General features: G+C 38.3%; 1 protein-coding gene across 1 annotated transcript in view; it reads right to left on the bottom strand.

The window, feature by feature from the left end:
- The window catches only part of LOC131681890 (serine protease 44-like), a 33623-nt gene extending 17961 nt beyond the window's left edge, over nucleotides 1-15662 (bottom strand). The window contains exon 1 of the mRNA XM_058962985.1: nucleotides 15196-15662. Coding sequence (XP_058818968.1) covers nucleotides 15196-15295 — 100 coding nt within the window. The 5' untranslated portion in view covers nucleotides 15296-15662. The remainder of the gene's footprint in view (nucleotides 1-15195) is intronic.
- Nucleotides 15663-20132: the final 4470 nt, after the last annotated feature.

Below are 20132 nucleotides of genomic sequence, written 5' to 3'. Positions count from 1 at the left end.
AAACCTGATTCGCGTCCTCTCGCACGAATCCCAACATAATTCGCGTCCTCTCGCACGAATTCAATCATGTTCCACCCGATTTGTGTCCTCTCGCCCGAATTTAAACCTATTTCGCGTCCTCTCGCACGAATTCAAACATGTTCCACACGATTCGCGTCCTCTCGTACGAATCGAAACCTGATTCGCGTCCTCTCGCACGAATCCAAACCTATTCGCGTCCTCTCGCACGAATTCAATCATATTCCATCCGATTCGCGTCCACTCGCACGAATCGAAACCTGATTCGCGTCCTCTCGCACGAATCCCAACATAATTCGCGTCCTCTCGCACGAATTCAATCATGTTCCACCCGATTCGCGTCCTCTCGCACGAATCCAAACCTAATTCGCGTCCTCTCGCACGAATTCAAACATATTCCATCCGATTCGCGCCCTCTCGCACCAATCGAAACCTGATTCGCGTCCTCTCGCGCGAATCCAACCATAATTCGCGTCCTCTCGCACGAATTCAAACATATTTCTTCCGATTCGCGTCCTCTCGCACGAATCGAAACCTGATTCGCGTCCTCTCGCACGAATTCAAACATATTACTTCCGACTCGCGTCCTCTCGCACGAATCGAAACCTGATTCGCGTCCTCTCGCACGAATCCAAACATAATTCGCGTCCTCTCGCACGAATTTAATCATGTTCCATCCGATTCGCGTCCTCTCGCACGAATCCAAACCTGATTCGCGTCCTCTCGCACGAATCCAAACATAATTCGCGTCCTCTCGCACGAATTTAATACATACAATACAATACAATTCAACCCTGATTCGTGCCTTCAAACACAAATCAACATTCAGTCAAAACGCAAGAAATCTTTAACAAACATGTTCTCATTTGTATTTTCATCTTCTCATTCATCATCTAGGCAACAAAAATACCAATTCCGTTTTACTGTTTATCGTCATACATTGATATTCTGTCGTTTTTTCCGCTCGCCAAATGCATCTTTCCACCTCACACGATCAAGCTCAATAAAACTACCAAAAAAATGTCTCTTGCTTTCATTAGCTTGCAACGTCAAACCAAAAGTTCATGATGCTATTTAAAACGCGGATACATATTTACTTCACTTTTTTTCTCAAGCACTAGTCACTGGGAGCCACTGCGCCATTGTCGTATCCATGTCGGGAGTATTTTTCGCTTCAAAGCGTCTTCTCCTATCAATAGTTCTCAACAGACTGAATCGGATTCGCTCTTCAGTCGGTTTGCCTGCCGCAAAATACATCCACACACTCGCTTACGTGTGTTCGATTTCTGTGGTCATTGCATGACACGCTGCAACACACACAGCTGTACTCACTCTTGTATTTCTGTCGACCAGTCAATCCCTTTCCTTCTCACAAGGCATATATAGAGCAACTCACACATCAATGAGACTGCTGCATGTTCTTACCCTGTTGCATGCACATTCATACCGATATACATGGTTCATTAAGGTGGGAATGCATACTTTTTACTCACATATTCTAATATTGGAATGATATTTCTTATAATTTTCGGCTTTAGATAAGTTATTTCTCTTCCAACAATATCTTATACACTACAGGCTCAGATGCGGATCGTTAACACTTCGAGTTGCGCATGTAATGTTTGTGCTGTAGTCGCCTTGGAGTAGCATCAAACCATCGTGGGTGTACGGAACAGGCGGAAGAGGGCACTTTTGAGAATGATAAAGATAATAAAAGAGGCATTTAAATCTGTATATTGCAGGTTTTAAGGAAGGTGTATACGTGGAAAATATAGAGGAGTTCGCGTCTTGCCAGTACATCTCGAATAGGGACATTGGGTGATCTTCCTCGGGCCCGAAGGTAATCATATAGTTGAGATCTGTCAGAACAGTAATCGGCGCATGCCCAGACAATATGTTCGATATCGTGGTAACCGTCGCCACAAGCAGTTGAATGAGGCTGTGAGGTTTTGATTGAATATACCGAATCCAGTGGAGCCGTGGAGGCTTGACCCGGCGATGTAAAACGTCTTGTTGCAGTCGACTTCTCGAAACTTACTATGAAAGATGCTTGGGATCACTTGCGGACGTATGTTATCCGAGATTCCACTGATCTCGTCTTTCATGTACGTTTCAAAGAATACAGTTGAATCACATGCATGAGAGAGATTGACACGGTTCGAATAATATGTAATCGAAGTACAAGGACGTAAGTCGGGTTTGAGAATTGAGCTCGACAAGCCTGTCGAGATTAGCAATCACTAACAGATTCAAGATATCGTATCAGATGAGCAATCGATATGAGAGGAATCCATAATCGATTTTTTATCGGAAGAACGCCCCCCAGCTCTTCTAGACTCATCGTATGATTCGAGTGCATGTAACCCAAAACAACACGCAAACAACAATATTGGATTCGCTCTAGTTTGATGAAATGAATGGAGCGGCGCTGAAATAAAGACTCCCGTACTCTATCACCGACAATACCGCTCCGGTAATTGTACGGAGAAAGTTGATCCTTCGTTGGTACTTCTGTTTCAGATACCTATGTGACATTCCCAGGTACCTTTACAGTCGAACCAGACCCCGAGATATTTGAAAGTTTGAAACCTGAGCAATAGTTTGACCCATTCATTGAAGCTGTAGTTGCGCTGGTTCACGTTTCCTTGAAAATACGACTAGCTCAGTTTTCTCCGTGGAGAATTCGACATCTAGTTGGAGGGCTCAAGCATACAATTTGTCCTAGGTATGTTGCAATGGTCCTTGCAAATCGACAGCTTTGGAACCTGTAATAAAGACCACACCGTCATCGAAACCATACGAAATATACATGTGTTTTTCAAACAACAAGATTATAAAAAAGTTGTTTAGAGTCGGCGGAAGACCATGTTGGTACAGCTTCTAAGAAAGAATTTTGATAGAAACTGAATCAAAGGCCCCTTTATATCCAAGAACATCGATGCCAACTGCTCTTTGCTAGCATAAGCCATTTGAATTTCTGTTGAGAGCAACGCAAGACAATCATTCATCCTTTTGCCTTGGTGAAAGCCAAATTGTGTATTTAACAGTAAGCCATTTACTTCGACCCAACTATCGAGGTGAAACAAGATCATTTTCCCGAGCAACTTTCGGATACAGGACAGCATTACAATTGATCGATACGAGTTGTCCTCGGAGGCTGGTTTTCCTGGTTTTTGGATAGCGATGACCTTCACTTGCCTCCAGTTATGAGCGGCAATGTTACCCTCAAGTAAAATAAATTCAACAAGCATCTCTTGACAGAGTCTGCCAGATTCTTTAACAAATTAAATTTGATTTTGTCTGGCCCTTGGGCTTTATTGTTACATGATAAGAGAGCAAGTGAGAACTCCACCATTATAAACGGTGTTTCGTTCGCGTTATCGCGAAAGGACGCGGCGCGGTAGATCTTCTGTGGCGGGGAGGAATTCGGACAGACCTTCTTGGCGAAATCGAATATTCAACGGTTTGAATATTCAACGCTCTCGTTAGTACTGTTTCAGATTCGCAAGCACCGGGCCGTGCTCATCGATGTTTTTCTCGTTCGCCAATCAACGAATCGGCAAAGCTCATGGAGTGAGGTAGATCGATTATCGTCATGCAGGCAACCCCATGCCGTACCGTGGGAGTTAAAATCATCTAAAACTAATCTCGGTGCGGGGAGGAGTTCCGTAATATCGTCAAGCCGTCGGTGGCTAACTGGGGCTCCAGGGGGATGTAGGTGGAAGCAATGCAAAGGGGTCTACCTTTAATTCTGGTTTGGCAAGCGACAACTTCAATGCCTGGTGTCGAGGGGAGGTCGATTCTATTAAAAGAATAGCACTTTTTGATCCCCAAAAATACTACTCCCTAAGAGTCTTCTCTATCCAAGCGAATAATATTAAAATCGTGGAAGTTGAGGTCTATTTCTGGAGTAAGCATTTCTAATAATTTATAAACGTTTTTAAAGAATCGATTTTCGGAATAATGCTTCTGCAATTCCACTGTAGAGCAGTGATCAAATTCGTAACATCGTTCGATGAATTAGCCATTGAAAGATACAATTGTTGAAAGAAGGGGCTCATTTCGCAGTCAACTACAACAAAAATGTTTTCACTGCGGGGAGAAACCTTATCAAGATACTTTTACGAGGGGCTGAGATATTTAATGCTGTAAAAATACAGTCCACAATATCAGAGAAATGTATTAAGCCAGCGCTGGTTTCTTTATCTGGCTGAGATATGGAAACACTTGGGGTTATTCATGTTCCTAGATGTGCTGGGAACTCCTTTTCTGAGCTCAGGTTTCTGAGACCCGGAGCGACTTGCTTCGGTTTTGCACCAGTACTTCCTTGATTAGTAATTTTAGGGGGGCCATGAAGAGACACCTTCTGGCCGTTACGGCGCACAGTGGCGTAACTAATACCAAAACCTGGCCAAAATAGCAAAAAATTAATGTTTGTGTTTTTCCCATTTTTGTCAACAAAGTTGTTTTTCAAACCATACTCTAATAAATGACTTCACAAAAATAGCTTTTTGAATTGATAATTTTTGTATGTAAGTATTTGAAAATGGTGAATTTTGAACGGATTTTGAATAACATTATTCCACAATTTTTCATATTGCCCGAAAACTAAGTATATAAAGTCAATATCTGGTACCAAATCATGATTTTCGTAACCAAAACCAACAACTTTGAGTAAAGGAGACTTTATTTGTTATGTCTTTTTGCTTTTTTGAGGTGGGGCCTAAAAGTACCAATTTTTTTCAATATTAAAAATTCGGTAGTGGAAAAAGTACCTTGTCGGGCCGTTCCTTTTAAAGGATACGGTTATTTGGGTTCTTTTCTCCCCGTTTCACGAAAAAAAACATTCCCAATTAAGGTTCAAATAACTTTCGGTGAGCGTCTACACGAATTGAACGCTTGATAGTATGCGTTGGAAAAATGTGTTCAACTTTGTCATCGGTTTATCCAAATAAAGTATTCATTAAACTCTGAAAGAAGAAAATCAGTCGATTCATTAGATTATTACGATTCAAATCATGCTAAATAGCTGATGGAAAAACAATTGACCGGGCGGAATGGTGTTTTTGAAAAAGTGACGGTGATTTTTCGTCACACCACCACACTGTCCCAGGGCACGCAACACAACTGCGTAGTGAAAAAACCACAGCCACTTTTTCAAAAGCACCATTCAGCCAAGCCGATGTTTTTTTCACCAGCTATTTTGCATGATTTAAATCGTGATGATTTAATAAATCGACTGATATTCTTCTTTTAGAGTTCTGAAAAGGTTTAAATGAATAATCCGGTGGGAAAGCTGAACACAATTTTTCCTACGCAAGCGTTCAATTCTAACACATGCTCAAAATAGGTAACTTGAGCCTTAATCTCATTACCGCTTTTACTGCAGTTTGAAAATGGTATGATTTTACCGACATATAGGCTAAATAAGCAACAAAGCAAGGAAAGGAACAAGGAACAAGAAGAATTTGATTATGTTGTTTGAAGGTATACTATTATTCATTTATTGTCTCTGTAAGTATTTTCCTTTCTATTGGGATGGGGATACTTTTTTTTAATCGAGATAATTATAAATTAAAACCTTTTTTCCATTAATCTACTATGACAATTATACTTATAATTGCATGCATGTATTGCAGAATGTGAAATATAACTAACACGAATCTTACTATATAAATAATGACACACACAAGTTGCCTTTTAAACGTAGGTGAATCGTTCGTTCGGGTTGAATCTGTTGTGAATTTGAATACTGTATATCAATACTTTTTTTGATGCATAGTCCATTAATTAGAAAGTTTATTCACATTTTAATGTAGATCACTCACAAGCATCTGACTAACGGTATCAGGAAATTTTGTTTATAATTGGTATTAGGAAATTTTGTATATAATAGATTAAAAAAAGTTCATTTTTTGATATATTAAATTTTTTTGATTCATTTAAGTATCCTATTTTTGAACCATCGACAATTAGGATATTTTCTAGATAATGATGGAAGCATCAAAAGGCTCTCTTTCAAATTCTGGAACAATTTCCTGCTGTTTATTTAAGATATGTTTGGTAATTTAGAAAATGAGCTAGCGGAAGAACTTAATTGCACTAAAGAAAAACTAGAATAATCCGATAGAAAATTAAGCAATTTTAATTTGAGGTGGTACGTTCATAAAATCAAAACCTTTAAGTGCGAAGCCTTCTAACTGACACCCCTCATCATTTTAATCTAAAGATTTATTTGAAACGGCTCAATGCGTTAGCACAACTGAGCTGTGGGTCTTTTAATTTTTTACAATAAGTAAAAATAAAATAAAATAAAATGTTAAGAAGGTCGGTCTTCCAGATCTTGTTGAAGCAGTTTGCTGCTGAGTGTTGAGAGCCTTTTCCTTGGCGGTGAAGCCGCTTGGGGGTCATTCAGTCTGCCTTCTCTCGCGCTATCGTTCCAGTCCATGTCATCATCGGTACTGCTTTCTTGCTGTTCACGATCAGAGATTCTTATTTGTTTCTTGTTCTTTCGGCTCGCTGTTGTAAATCCGTCTTCATCGGTATTTTCTTCTTTATTGGCGATGCTAGTTGTTGGTTTGGGAGCGGTTGTCGTGGTCGTTGTACTCGCATTATTGGTTAATTGGATCGTTGTTTTGGTTTATCTGAAGATGTCGGTGGCTGCTTGTTAGAGTTGGCTGTAGTAGATGAGTTTTGACTGGCTGCTTCGGCGCATGTTTTTCCGTAGTGGGCTGTATGGTTACAGAATTGACATGTTGGGGTCTGCCCGGGATATGTGATTAGCGTTGTTTGCTTATAGGTTACGCCAGCCCTCGATGATTTGCATTCGATAGTCATGTAAGAAAGTATTGGTTTAATCACTCGCATCCTCACAATACGAACGCCGTTGGGAATGCCGCTGAAAAAATTTCTCCAGGTGTCATTCGTAATAGATTCTACTTCTCCATATTGCGACATGATTTGTTTGATGTAATCTTTCTTAGTGCGCCGGGCCGAATCATGGATACGCACGTTCACCATGTCGTTTTCCATATGCACCGGGATCTTGAATCTGGTGTTATTAAACTCGACCTCGTGTTGCATGTTGTTCTTTTCAACGAAGTTTTCTGCCTGTGCTAAACTTCTAAACACAGTTTTTAACATGATGTAGCTGAATGTACGTAACTTCAGCGAGATTAAGCTCCATTTTAACTTTAACTAATTGCTCCACTTCCTGAACTTGGGTCTAACACGAGTTTTATTAAAGTTGATCGAAATCGTATAATATTGTTTGTGCATTATGATATGGACTGCTTGTGCGATAGGCACCGATCGGCTTGTAGGTAGAATTGACTGTTTCACTTGTGCGGGACGATTTTTAGCTTCTGCTCAGGGCGAGATGTGAAGACAAACTGAGTGGGAGAGAATTTGAACTATGAGCACGGAGGAATTATGGGTTTTTCGTTTGTTCATGATTTCTGCAAAGATCGGTTAGAGCGCCCCTGAAGGGAACGCTTATGATTCTTCTAGCACTGTTTGTACGCGGGACATGTCGGGAGATCAGGCTGATTTCCCTCACGGTAGCGACACTTTTGGAATCCCTTCCACATGATTCCTACAGCATTTCCCACAGCGAACCTTATTACTACAATGGGAGGCTGTGTGTCTCAATTATTTGCAATTAGTACAGTACAGTTAACCCGATAGGAGTCTGAGTTGACATGTGTTCTCCTTCTGTCAGTGGATATGATTAAGGGAATGCAGGGGGGTTGAGAGAGGAAGGAGGGGGAGGGGTAAATGGATGTTCATTTCAATAGATTTTTAACCTATGAGGTATTTCGATTATACCAGTTTATATGAGAAATTCTTATGTGACCGTAAAAAACAACCTGTTACTCCGTAACCAAAACTCAGAACTGAATCAAATTCAATAGCAGTCAATGGGAGTATCATATTTTTCATTTGAAATCAACTTTGTAAAAATCGGTTAAGAGTTCGCTGTAGGGTTGCCACCCCTCCGGGTTTGACCCGGAGACTCCGGTTTTCGGGAGCAATCTCCGGGCCTCCGGGTTTTACATCAATTTCTCCGGGTTTGGTGGGAAGAAGCATAATTTTATTTTTTTGGAATTAACTGATTATTTACAAAATATTTAAAAAGTTCAAGTTAACTATTACTCTGTTTCAGATTTATTTTGCCAGACTAACCCTTTCAAGGAGGCGAAGATGAGTTCACCAAATATTGCTGTTTTTTTTCACAAAGCAGTGCAAATGAAAAACAAAGCAAATTTACTACAAATTTAGAAAAGTAATATTTTGCTATATGTTACAATTGAAATGTTGCTTCCCACCAAGTCGCTCAAAATTGTGTAAAAAAGTTATTTTGCTGCAATTTTATCAAATTACTTCATTGTTAGTGGTACTTATCATCAGCTGCAGCAAGGTATGGCAGATTTGTTCTAATCCATCTGACTAGGTCAACATCAAACGAATTCTTGTTGCTACTCCTGCAGCGACCGTTAGCTGTTCGCTAGGGAGGTAAGTTTTGCCCCTTTGTTGCGACCTCTGGTGTTGAATAACCGCGGTGTCATAGTGCTTTCTATGTGATGCCGAATTCCTGCCTCCTTTGCTCTCCTTTTCCCGCACACTCAATTCGTCTCGGTAATTTCCCAACAGCAAATTTAGAAACTGATATCTCAGTAAAGTGATATTAGTTTGCTGATTTTCGGTGAAATATTTTTCGAGTCTCAGCACTCAAACGTCACTTTTACTGAGACTCAGAAAAAAATAATGTTTGCTGAATCTCAGCTGTTGAGATTTCGGCAAAAGATGCAAAAAAAGCTGAGATTCGACAGAAATAATTAAGTGTGTGTTAGTTGTGGAGGAGAGCAATGCTCGTTCGACTTATCCTCCACAGCGAGAGTAGCTGGTGCTTTTGAATTCTTGGAACTTAGTCAGGGAAGTGAAATACCATACCAGACCGATAAAACCATTCTCAAACGTGAAAAATGTACAGCTTTACTTTAACGTAGTAATAAAAAGCGATTAAAGTGCTCTAAAATTCAATCGCTTTAATTCAAATTTCTGTCTAATTCCACTCAAAATCCACCACTCCCCCCCAGATCAGTGAAAATCTCCGGGTCAAAGCCTCTCCAGAGGTGGCAACCCTAGTTCGCTGGGAACAGGTGTGAATAATATAAATAATATAATGATATATTATTCATACGTATGTTATAATGAATAAATATTTTTACCAGTAACGTTTCTATTTTTCGACAACAAAACAAATCAAATACAAATAATACAAATTAGACAAATAACGAACAGTGCAGTAGAACTCGCGAACCCAAACTAATTACGCTCATTGTTTGCTTTCAAACAGTCCCTTATTACTTTTGGTTTGGAATTCAAACAGGCGCTGATGTTATTTTCATTTAATCACGGCTGGTTCGAATTTGGATCAAAAGTATGGACATATATCGGGCCCTGTCCAAGTTTATGAGTGTTATTACCTTTTTAGTAGTGTTTTTAATTTGGACTTTTTTATTTCATATTTCTCGAATTATGTTAAGGCCAGTTATTAGGAATGTCCGAAACAGTTCCATACGCCCATTTAACGATCAGCGTTGTCAGATAAGATCAATGGACATAAATCAATCGCACCTTAAGACCTACTCATCACACAAGTATTTCCGTTGTACTGAACTTGAATGCAGCTATTAAGAAATCAACAGTCTCTAACTCTGAATTCAATCCAAAAACATCGTTTTATTACTTTCAATGGCGAACCACTCAATTCATGTCAGGTACGCGAGAAGCTCCGCAGAGAATATCACTTTCCAATACTCGGCCCGCTTCAGACAAAAAGTCAACCACCAAAACTAATCATTATGCTAATCTGGGGAGTAATTTGCACAGGCACCACGCCAACAACCGAATTACTGCCATCAATGAATAAAACTGCTGTATTTTGCCGGACACGAGAAACAGTAGTTTCATAGCGGAGACTTCTTAGGGACGGGAGCTGTCACTGGATAACCAAACATTCACAACAGTATTGTATAGGGGAATGTCCCCGGTCTTGAAATATTGAAACATACAATGTTAAAATTGATGTTTAGGGTGCATTATGAGCAAAAAAAAGTTGATTTAAATACTAAAGAAATTTTGGAGAACCAATTGATTCGAAAAAACTCAACATGTGCGTACGTCGCTCTCCCCTATGCGGAGAGCAACCTACGTGGTTTTTCCAACCTCATAGCGATGAAAGCACGACTTTACATGTCAGTGACTGATATCAAAATGGACACTTATAGAATGAGTTCGTGTAGTGATCTCAATCTTCCTTGTTACTTATTTCATAGCTGACAGACATAAAATAGGTAAATATTTACAAGAACGGGATGTAATATTTCATATCAATTTGATATCTATCGAAATCTTGTGCTAGCATCACCAGGCTAGACACGCGAATACGCTAGGTGGAAACCACGTGGAGTAGTTGGCGACCACATAAAAGATAATTTTAATCCTTCCCTGTCCGCGTTATTCATTATGGTAAGGAGCGCGATGTATTTGCTATGTATCTTTTTTTCCTTTTTTATTAACGACTTATAGTGAGCCAATCTTTTTCCTTTTTTATATTTTAACGACATATATACTATGTATCTTCTGCCGTTTTACGCATAGTGGTACCCCGACCTATGGAATTCTCTATATATAAGAGTCATTTGTGGGTAGACCGATAGTAAAGGAAGGCCTCAACTGAAACGAGAGGTGTTGCTGTTTGTAATTAACTGCTTTCTTTATGCTTCATACAGTGTTCTATTATAACATTTCCTTGTTGATGGTGCCCGTTTGCGCTGCCTGGTCACTATCAAACACGTGAAATGTTAAGTACCAGTGAATTAGGAAACAATCAAGTTCGAGATTTTATTGTCGTGGGCGACATGATGTAGGCGTAAACTTCGCCGGAATATAGCGCATTCACCTTTACGTTAAAATAATGCGAAATAACTGATTGGTGTCATTTGATTTCAATTAGAAATAATACGGATTTTCAACCTAAGATCGAACATTTATGATTTCTTACTTTTTTTACTTTTTAACGACATTCAATTAGCTAGAGATTACTAAGTAGTAAAAGTTCTGAAAATTTTAGCGTCATAGTACTCAAGCGAGAGTAAAGTTGTGAAATATACAGATCGGAGAAATAGAAGTGGCAGAGTTCTTAGAAACAGGCTTTAAATCTTACGGACTAATCTTTTGTCTTCTGCTGGCAGGAGTCGAGCTTAGGGAGAGGTACTACGAGTGGCTCAAGTCTACCAACATGTCTCATGGCAAAGACAGACTTGTCCCTCTTTCCCGTCAGAACAGTATATATACCTTTGTCTTTTTCATATAAACGAAAGAAAAATGTTCACGTTTGGTGACCAAACTTGCAAACATGTTCGCATTATTAAATGACAATGAATTGAAGCAAATCTACTCCTAATTGATATGCACTATCTCCCGTTGTATTAATCCGATTTATGTCAGTTTTTTTTTATTTTGCTCGCTGTTAGGTAAGCCTGAAGACTGTACTTTTTACAAAAAAATTGTTAAATTACCATGAGCTCTTTTTTGAAAAGATGCCTTGAAATATGGATTAGGGACAATGCTTCCAATGGGAAGCGCAGTTTGATGTTTATAAATATAAACTTGCTAACCGAAAGATTGCATACAATTCAATATTTGCTAAAAATGTATTATTTTTTCGAGAACGCGTAGATTTGAGACAAAAACTTAGTGTGATTAACAACGATAATAATATTTCGGAAAGTAGAAGGAAAATGATGACAAATGAAATTTTCCGTTTGTCTTTAGCAAGTCAGGATCGGTTTTTACGGGCATTTCATTTTTTTGTATTAATAGTTTTGTGCAAAAACATGTAAATAAGTTTTAATGGAAACTCCTTAGTTCAGCTATTCTCAATCCGGGGTCTCTGGGAGACCATGAAGTAGTTACTGGAGTACACGAAGAAGAATATGTGTCCTGGATTTTCAAGCATTTTTTGTCAACAGATTGAAAATAATGTATTGATAGCATTCAAAATCGAGAGTGGATAAGGGCTTCATCGTGAAAAAAGAACTTTTGCTATGAATTTTTTTAAAATTTTTGTTCGAGAGAATTGATCAAAACTTTTGTACATTATAAATTATCATTGCAATAACAATCTGTAATTTTTCTATGCAAAAATATCGACAAGCTACTTGGTGACGAAGCTTTTGTAGAACGTCTCTGGAAAATCACGATTTGCGGTGTTACCTGCTATTGAAAAACTACTTAGTCTAGTCTAGTCTAGTAGGGTAATTTGGGGAGAGATGCCGCACATTTCTTAAAATCGATCCTGCATCGAAGTTAACCGTTCAATATTTGATAAAATCATTTTTATCAATTGCGACAAGTTTCGAAAATATTGTGAAATGATTTTTTTTATGAAAAAATTCATCAAATTTCCATGAACATTTGAAAAAAAAAATCATTGCGGGAGAGGTGCCGCATGTGCGGGTGAGATGCCGCACCATGATCACAAACTGAAAATTGGTGAACAAAAGTATTTTTAGCTATCATTGATGTTTTTGTGATTAGGGGTCTTCAGCTGAGTTTCGTGAAGTTTGATTACACCTATAAATCGGCCAGCACCTTCATTTTCCATTTATAGAAACAATTTTAATTCAACATTTTAAAAATATTTTATTTTTGCAACCTTGTGTAACGGTTTAGTTGGAGTAACTTAATTAAGGGTACAGTTTATTTATATGTTTGTACGAGCGATATATTGGTAGGGGTTCCTTAAAAGCAGTTTTTGGTTGTTTCTTCCAACAATGTATTTATATAACTTTGGTTTGTTCTTGAAAGATTCATTTTAAAAAGCATCAATTCGTCGAAATTTTCATTTTTTCCCAAAATTGACATCACTACAAATCAATGCGTTTACTAAAATTAGTAACTGAAACTTTAAAGAATAAACCGAAGTAACTAATACTTAGATACATATCTCCCGTTCAAATATATAAATAAATAGACTCATATTCCTATATGCCACTGTTTTAGGTCCGTTAGTTTGTGGATATACCTTATTAATAATCTATACCTGACGCAAATGATCATTTAATAACATTTCGAAGTGAAAAAAAATACATTTTAGCTACGTATACTCCGCCATCGAGTGCGCCATCTCACCCGCAATTTTGATGCGGCATCTCTCCCAATTGTATGGGAGAGATGCCGCACGACTACATTTTCCACTGAAATTATGGATGACTGTGCTCATGATCAGAATGCCTTCTAAAAGGTCCCAGCTACTCAACCGATACATGATTTACCAAAAAATCGATCAATTTAAAAATAAAACGAAATTTTAATAAGGTACTGAAAAACTTTCGACACTCCGTGATGCAACTGGACGCACATAATCATTATTAAAATTTTGTAAGTTAATAATAAGGATTATTTTACATCTCCAGTCTTGTAACTCTTCAAAAGACAAACTCACAATATCATATTACCCTATAAAAGTGACCCTATATACGAGATATAGAAAGTGCGGCATCTCTCCTGACGCGGCATCTCTCCCGAAATTACCCTACATACACAGCCAATACATGTAGGGATCCTGGAAAATTGCAAACGTTCGCCTACAATTTTTCTTGTCAGTATTAATGTTTGTAATACATATGAAATTTCGTCACCGAGTCGCTTGTCAACATTTTTGCATAGAAAAATTACAGAATGTTATTGAGATGATAAATTATAATGTGCAAAAGTTTGATTCAATTTGCTCGAACCAAATTTCTAACAAAAATCGCAAGAAAGTATTTTTTTTTCACGCTGAAACCGTTATCTCCCCCTTAAATTATAGAGGGCCCGCAACAACCTAGCTTGATTTCGAAATGGTCCGCGTTTCAAAAAAAAAATTGAGAGGCTCTGCCTCAGTTGATTTGTGTGTGATATCGATATAGGGTAATTTCGGGAGAGATGCCGTGTCAGGAGAGATGCCGCACTCTCTATATCTCGTATATGGGGTCAATTTTATACGGTAATACGGTATTGTGAGATTGTATTTCGAAGAATTACAGCACTGGAGATGTAAAATAAACCTATAAACCTCATTATCAACTCACGAAAATTTTATTAATAATTATGTGCGTCCAGTTGCATCACGAAGCGTCGAAAATTTTTCAGCGCCTCATTAAAATTTCGTTTATTTAAATTGTTCGATTTTTTTCATGTATCGGTTGAATAACTGGGACCTTTTAGAAGGCATTCTGATCATGAGCACAGTCATCCATAATTTCAGAGGAAAATGTCGTCGTGCGGCATCTCTCCTCTACAATTGGAATAGATGCCGCATCGAAATTGCGGGTGAGATGCCGCACATGATGGCGGAGGATCCATAGCTAAAAAGTTTTTTTTTCACATCGCAATGTCATTAAATGAACATTTTCGTAAGATATAGGTTCTTAATAAGGTATATCCACAAAGTAACGGCCCTAACATAGTGACGTATAGGATTATGAGTCTATTTATCTATATATTCAAACGGGCGATATGTATCTAAGTATTAGTTACTTCGGTTTATTCTTTAAAGTTTCAGGTACTAATTTTTGTGACCGCATTGACATCAACGAGAGCTAAAAATACTTTTGTTCACCATTTTTTAGTTTGTGACCACGGTGCGGCGTCTCACCCGTACATACGGCATCTCTCCCGCAATGACCTTTTTTTTTTGAAAAAAAAAATGTTCATGAAAATTCGAAGAATTTTTTTCATGACAAAAACCATTTCACAGTATTTTAGAAACTTGTCACAATTGATAAAAATGATTTTTAAAAATGTGCGGCATCTCTCCCTAATTTACCCTATACTTTAAAAAATCACGAGAAAGCACGGTATTCTACTTATAGGTTAAAGACATATTCTTAAACTAAATACACAAAACAGGTATAACCGTATTGATATTTACAACCAATAAACGTGTTAGTTTGGATCATATTTTCATAACGCGACGAAATCGATGAAATTGAAGTCACTATCTGAGAATAACAAACCGGGAAACATACTCATTACTAGTGCAATCACCTTGCTGTGTTAATTATTTTTACCATCATTCATCAGACACGGGAAGTCAAGAAACGCGTTCATAATCCATGTACCCACCTTCTACGACTACCGAATCCTCTAAACTTTCATTCAAACTAGCTGCTGCTACAAGTTTCAGTATGACAAGTCCAACGAAGAAATCCGCGAAAATTTTCATTTTTTCATATAATCCTCTTATCGTCACTGTACATGTATCAATCTAGAATACTGTAAACGATTGATGTGATAGTTCCAACACTTTTCTTCGTTTCGTATGAAACCATTCCCAAAACATCAAGCACTATAAAATTTACAATACACATAAAACTGCAAAAGTGACCGAAAATATTCTTCATCCAACGGTGTTCCACCATGCATCGATCAAAACCATCTGATAGGCTAAACTATGGCGAACATTTGCGCACCGCGTTCTACGTATCTAGCAGGAAGAGGGAACTGGGAACTGACTTTACTATGGTGGCACCGCCAAGACTTGCTAACAGCGTTCCTCCGAGGACGTCCGTTCGCAACACTGGCTCGGAACCGTTTGAAAACAAACTGTAATGTGAATTGGTTATTGATGATGTATTTATATATTCCCGGGATGTCGCCGCCTGGATCCATCCCAGTGCGCTCCTCATGGTATGTTCCTCCGTTGTGGCTACTTGTTTTTGGATACACACGTTACCGCGTTCCCGTTCTTCGGCTTCACCAGTACACGGTCGGTGGTGCTAGGGTGGATTAAAATTGCACGATTTTGCCACAGCGATGCTATATTTGATTACTCATACGCCGAGGAAATTGATTTAATAATGAATTACAAAAATTACTATAATACGGCATATATCAAAACATTTTATTGAAAGCTTATTATGATATTACAAAGACAGTTAAATATTATTCACAGTTAGTTATAACCTGACAATTTTCATCACTTTTACATTATATTGGGCAACTTCACCTAAACATTTCCCTAATTGATTGCATAGTAAAAAGGAAAGTGGATTCTTCTCAGATTTAATGCGTCACCGCGTTGGTTGTAAAATTCGAAACATTTTTTCGTACCGAGAAATTTTCACGAAGTTCCATGAAAGTGCTAAAAATGGTTTTGGGTATTCAGAGCACACTACCTCTCAAATACGGCGCACATTAGGGCGATCTTATTCATCATAATGCCGGTTTTATTACAGCCATTGACTACGACCCAACAGAGATTTGGAGCTGAGCTTTGAGATGGCTTGTCGATTAAATGCCGATAATAATCTGTGTAAGCCGAATAAAACATTTGCTGAACTTTTTAATCAATTACATTTACTCAGCCTATTTTAACACCAATAGTATACAACGAACAAAAACAGTAGCGTGTAGTGTAGCCTTATGATAATGATTGATATATCATTAGTAAAAGCATCTTTTTTAAACTAGTCGCTCGATTCAATTAAAATGGTTAAAAAGGGAGAATATATCGAAAGCCTTAAGTTGAAAAAAGATGCTGTTACTTATAATATGTCCATTAAGGGGGACATCTTTTGTAAAGTACTCAAACCAACAGTTATTTTATTTTATGATTTTGAAAGCAAGGCAACAATGGATCTTTTGTATAATGTCTATTCATACATTCACTATGTATGCGCCGCTTCGGACACGGTAACTCTTGATAAAATTGCCTGCCACAGGAAATTCAATAAGATTTGTAAAGCTTTGACTTGTAGTTACTCGATGAACCGAAAAAGGTGGAAAAAGTTCGAGCTTCGGAAAATGGCTTTTTTCATTTTGATAATAGAGGTTTTAACCTTAGGGTGGCTTCATGAAAACCGAAAAATCTCATATTTTACTGTAAAATTCGTTCACTTTTCTTCAAAATAATATGGAGAAAGTTTTTATTCAATTTTCTGTGGTTCATCGACAGACTACTCATTAAAAAATCAAATCAATTCGTTGATTAGTTTTTGAGTTAACGTGTTCGCCAATTTGAAAATCGCGGTTTCGAGAAAAACGGGTGTACCACGTAAAATTGTATCACGGAAAAAGCGCTGTAAATAACCCATTGGATATTTTTTCATGAAAATTTAAGTAGAAGTGTATTGTTTACACTGTATTTTTATCGCTGTCAGTTTTTAGAAAATTGTTGGCGATAGATTGATTGCGTGTGTTATAGCAGATACCCGCGACGAATGCATGGCTGTTTAAAGCAAAAGAAGTTCAGCGTCGCCATCGAGATTGCCCGGCTTTAGCAGCATCGCTAGTTGCTGTACCTTCCACATTTCGGAGAAGTTGCCTTCATCTCAACACTTCTGCAGCACCATCTTGAACATGTCTGGATATACCAGGATCACAGCTTTCAGCGTATTTTTTGGTATTTTATCCGGACAGGAGGCTGGACGTCATCTACTGCTTGGCTCTAGTTTTCGCAGTATTGTGGTGTCACAAGCCGTCAGAATTCTTCATGTTAGATCAGCTGCATCAACGTTCTCGGTTTCGCTCTCCGGTCGAAGTGCCTCAACCTCAGAGGTCTTCCATTTTCGTGTTCCTGACGTCCTTCTCCGAGCTGCAGCAGGTTTCCTTGGTCGATGCGTTAGCGCATCGCCTGGAGTTGTTATAGGCAGGGCCGGCGGAAAGCGTGGGTAGTATGGGTAGTACTACCCACTCGAAAATAATCGAGTGGGTAATTACCCACTCGAAATTTTGAACCATTTCAAAAAATTAGGATGTGCAACGCATTTATCTCGCACTACACACATTTGAAAACATCGATGTACCACAATTCCATTTGCATAAACGAACGTGACTTAATGTGAATGTAATGTAAGCGTGTGCATTGCGAAAATGGAAAAAAATCATTACTAATGGACCCCTCACCCTATGCTTTCTACCCACTCGGGCGTAAAGTGTTTTGCCGCCCCTGGTTATGGGTATATTTCTCTCACTCTCTCCAGTCTATGATCGCTGTCAGTGAAGGACTATACAATGTCACTTCGATCATACATTTCCTCCCTTCTCTCCGAAATATGCTACCGGCAGCTTCATTACATAATCTTACGTCTAACTTAACTACAGTGCTTTTCATAATGATAAAACCACCTATGAAATTCAAGATGCAAAGGAGACAAATAATTCTATGATTGTTTCTTTAAAAGTGCATGAAATTAAATGACAGATTAAGAATATGAGCTCAAGAATTCATTTATTTCATTGCAAAACAGATCGGATACAGCATTTTTTTTTATTAAAAAGGGTTTTCAAAATGATACGACCACTTGCAGTTTTTCGTGGAACATAGGGTAAGGTGGGGCAAATCCGACCGTTGGGTAAACCCGACCCCCCTCTGTTACCGAAAATCAGAAGCACTACGCGAACTAATATCAATGTTGTCGTGTAGAGCATCGAAAATAATCATAATGGTGGTATGACAGTATTTCATTAGTCTACATTGAGATGCTCAAACGACAAAAAGTGTGTTTTTACAACTTTTGATTTAACTTTTATGCATCATTGACTACAGGATATTTATGATTGTTAAAGTGTTTGCATAATAAATGTAAGTGGATTTAAATTCTTTGATTAAAGTCCTACAAAGTGCGTAGAAGAATTTAGTTCAATCTTATTCATATTTTTTTTAATTGCATCGTAATGAAAAATGACGCGGTGAGGCAAATCCGACCACTAAATATTGGGGTAAATCCGACCGCTTTTTTGCTAAGAAATTTTTTATTTTTCAAATTGAAATATATTTTTATTGGTATTATTTATTATTTTTATGCAAAATGGTTCATAATTACAAACGAAAGACACAATAACGTGATGATTGTAGTATTCATCGAGCAATTACTCCGATGCAAATGGGAATATCATTACGTGCTACTGCTCGCGATTTTAGCATTCCAAGGTTGACATTGAACTCCATTTTCTTCATGTTACAATTCAATGACACAACATTCATTGATTTATCATTGAAGAACCATAAAATTTGGATAATATCTGCACTAAATCAACCAAAAACATAGGGGGTCGGGTTTACCCCACCATTTTTGAAAACAGCAAAAATGAACATTTTTGTAAAACGCTTGTATCACAAGATATCCCAACATCCAAATGAAATGCTATATACAGAAAGTTGTCCAAGAGTCTCACCTTTAATTAGGTATATAAAACGACTTGATCCGATGTAAACTGAGCATTTAACAGCCAAAAACATTTACTAGGTCGGATTTGCCCCACCTTACTCTATGATTAAATTAACAAACAAGAATTATTTAATAGTCCGTTACACCACCAGAACGGTTTATAGTCTGAACAATACGATTTGGCATACTAAGGATCAATTTCTGCAGTGTTGCCAACTCAATTTCTTCCCACAACTGGACAATAGCAGATTTTAGTTCCTGGGGTGTTGAAAATTGACGATTATTTGCATAAATTCGTCGGACCATTATCCCCCAGAGGTTCTCAATGGGATTTAAGTCCGGTGAACAAGCTGGCCAATCAAGAACATCAATTTTTTTCGATGTCAGCCACGCCAATGTCTCAGAGCTTTTGTGTATATTGGCGTTATCCTACTGAAAAATAAGCTTTGCCTTGCGTCTTCTTCGTATTACTGGTAGCGGACTGGCTCTAAGCACATTAATGTAATCAGAGCTTTTCATTTTGTGTGAAACAAACTAGATTTCCAGCTTTCTGGATGCGCAAAACGCACCCCAGACCATCACTGATCCACCACCGTGGTTCCTTTCGCAATTCGCGCCAATAGCCATTGAACCCATCCGGTCCGTCCAAGTTGAACTTTTTCTCGTCCGAAAAAATCACCTGCGAGAGCTTTACACATTTTTTTTGGTAAATCCGGTACCTTAATCCGACTAAGAGTTCCCCGGCAGCGGAATTTCTCCTAAATCTGATTCCCGTTTTCTTTAGCCATTTAGCTCCTAGGCGGTGAATGTACCCTACCCCGACGGAGAGTTCCCCGGCCGCAGAATTTCTCTCGGTAACGATGCATGTTTTTTTAACCAATTAGCTCCCAG

This window comes from Topomyia yanbarensis, chromosome 2 (genome assembly GCF_030247195.1).
Source record: "Topomyia yanbarensis strain Yona2022 chromosome 2, ASM3024719v1, whole genome shotgun sequence".
Classification (NCBI taxonomy): Eukaryota; Metazoa; Arthropoda; class Insecta; order Diptera; family Culicidae; genus Topomyia; species Topomyia yanbarensis.
Note: the sequence above shows the minus strand (reverse complement) of the source record. Positions and strands in the feature narration are given on the sequence as shown.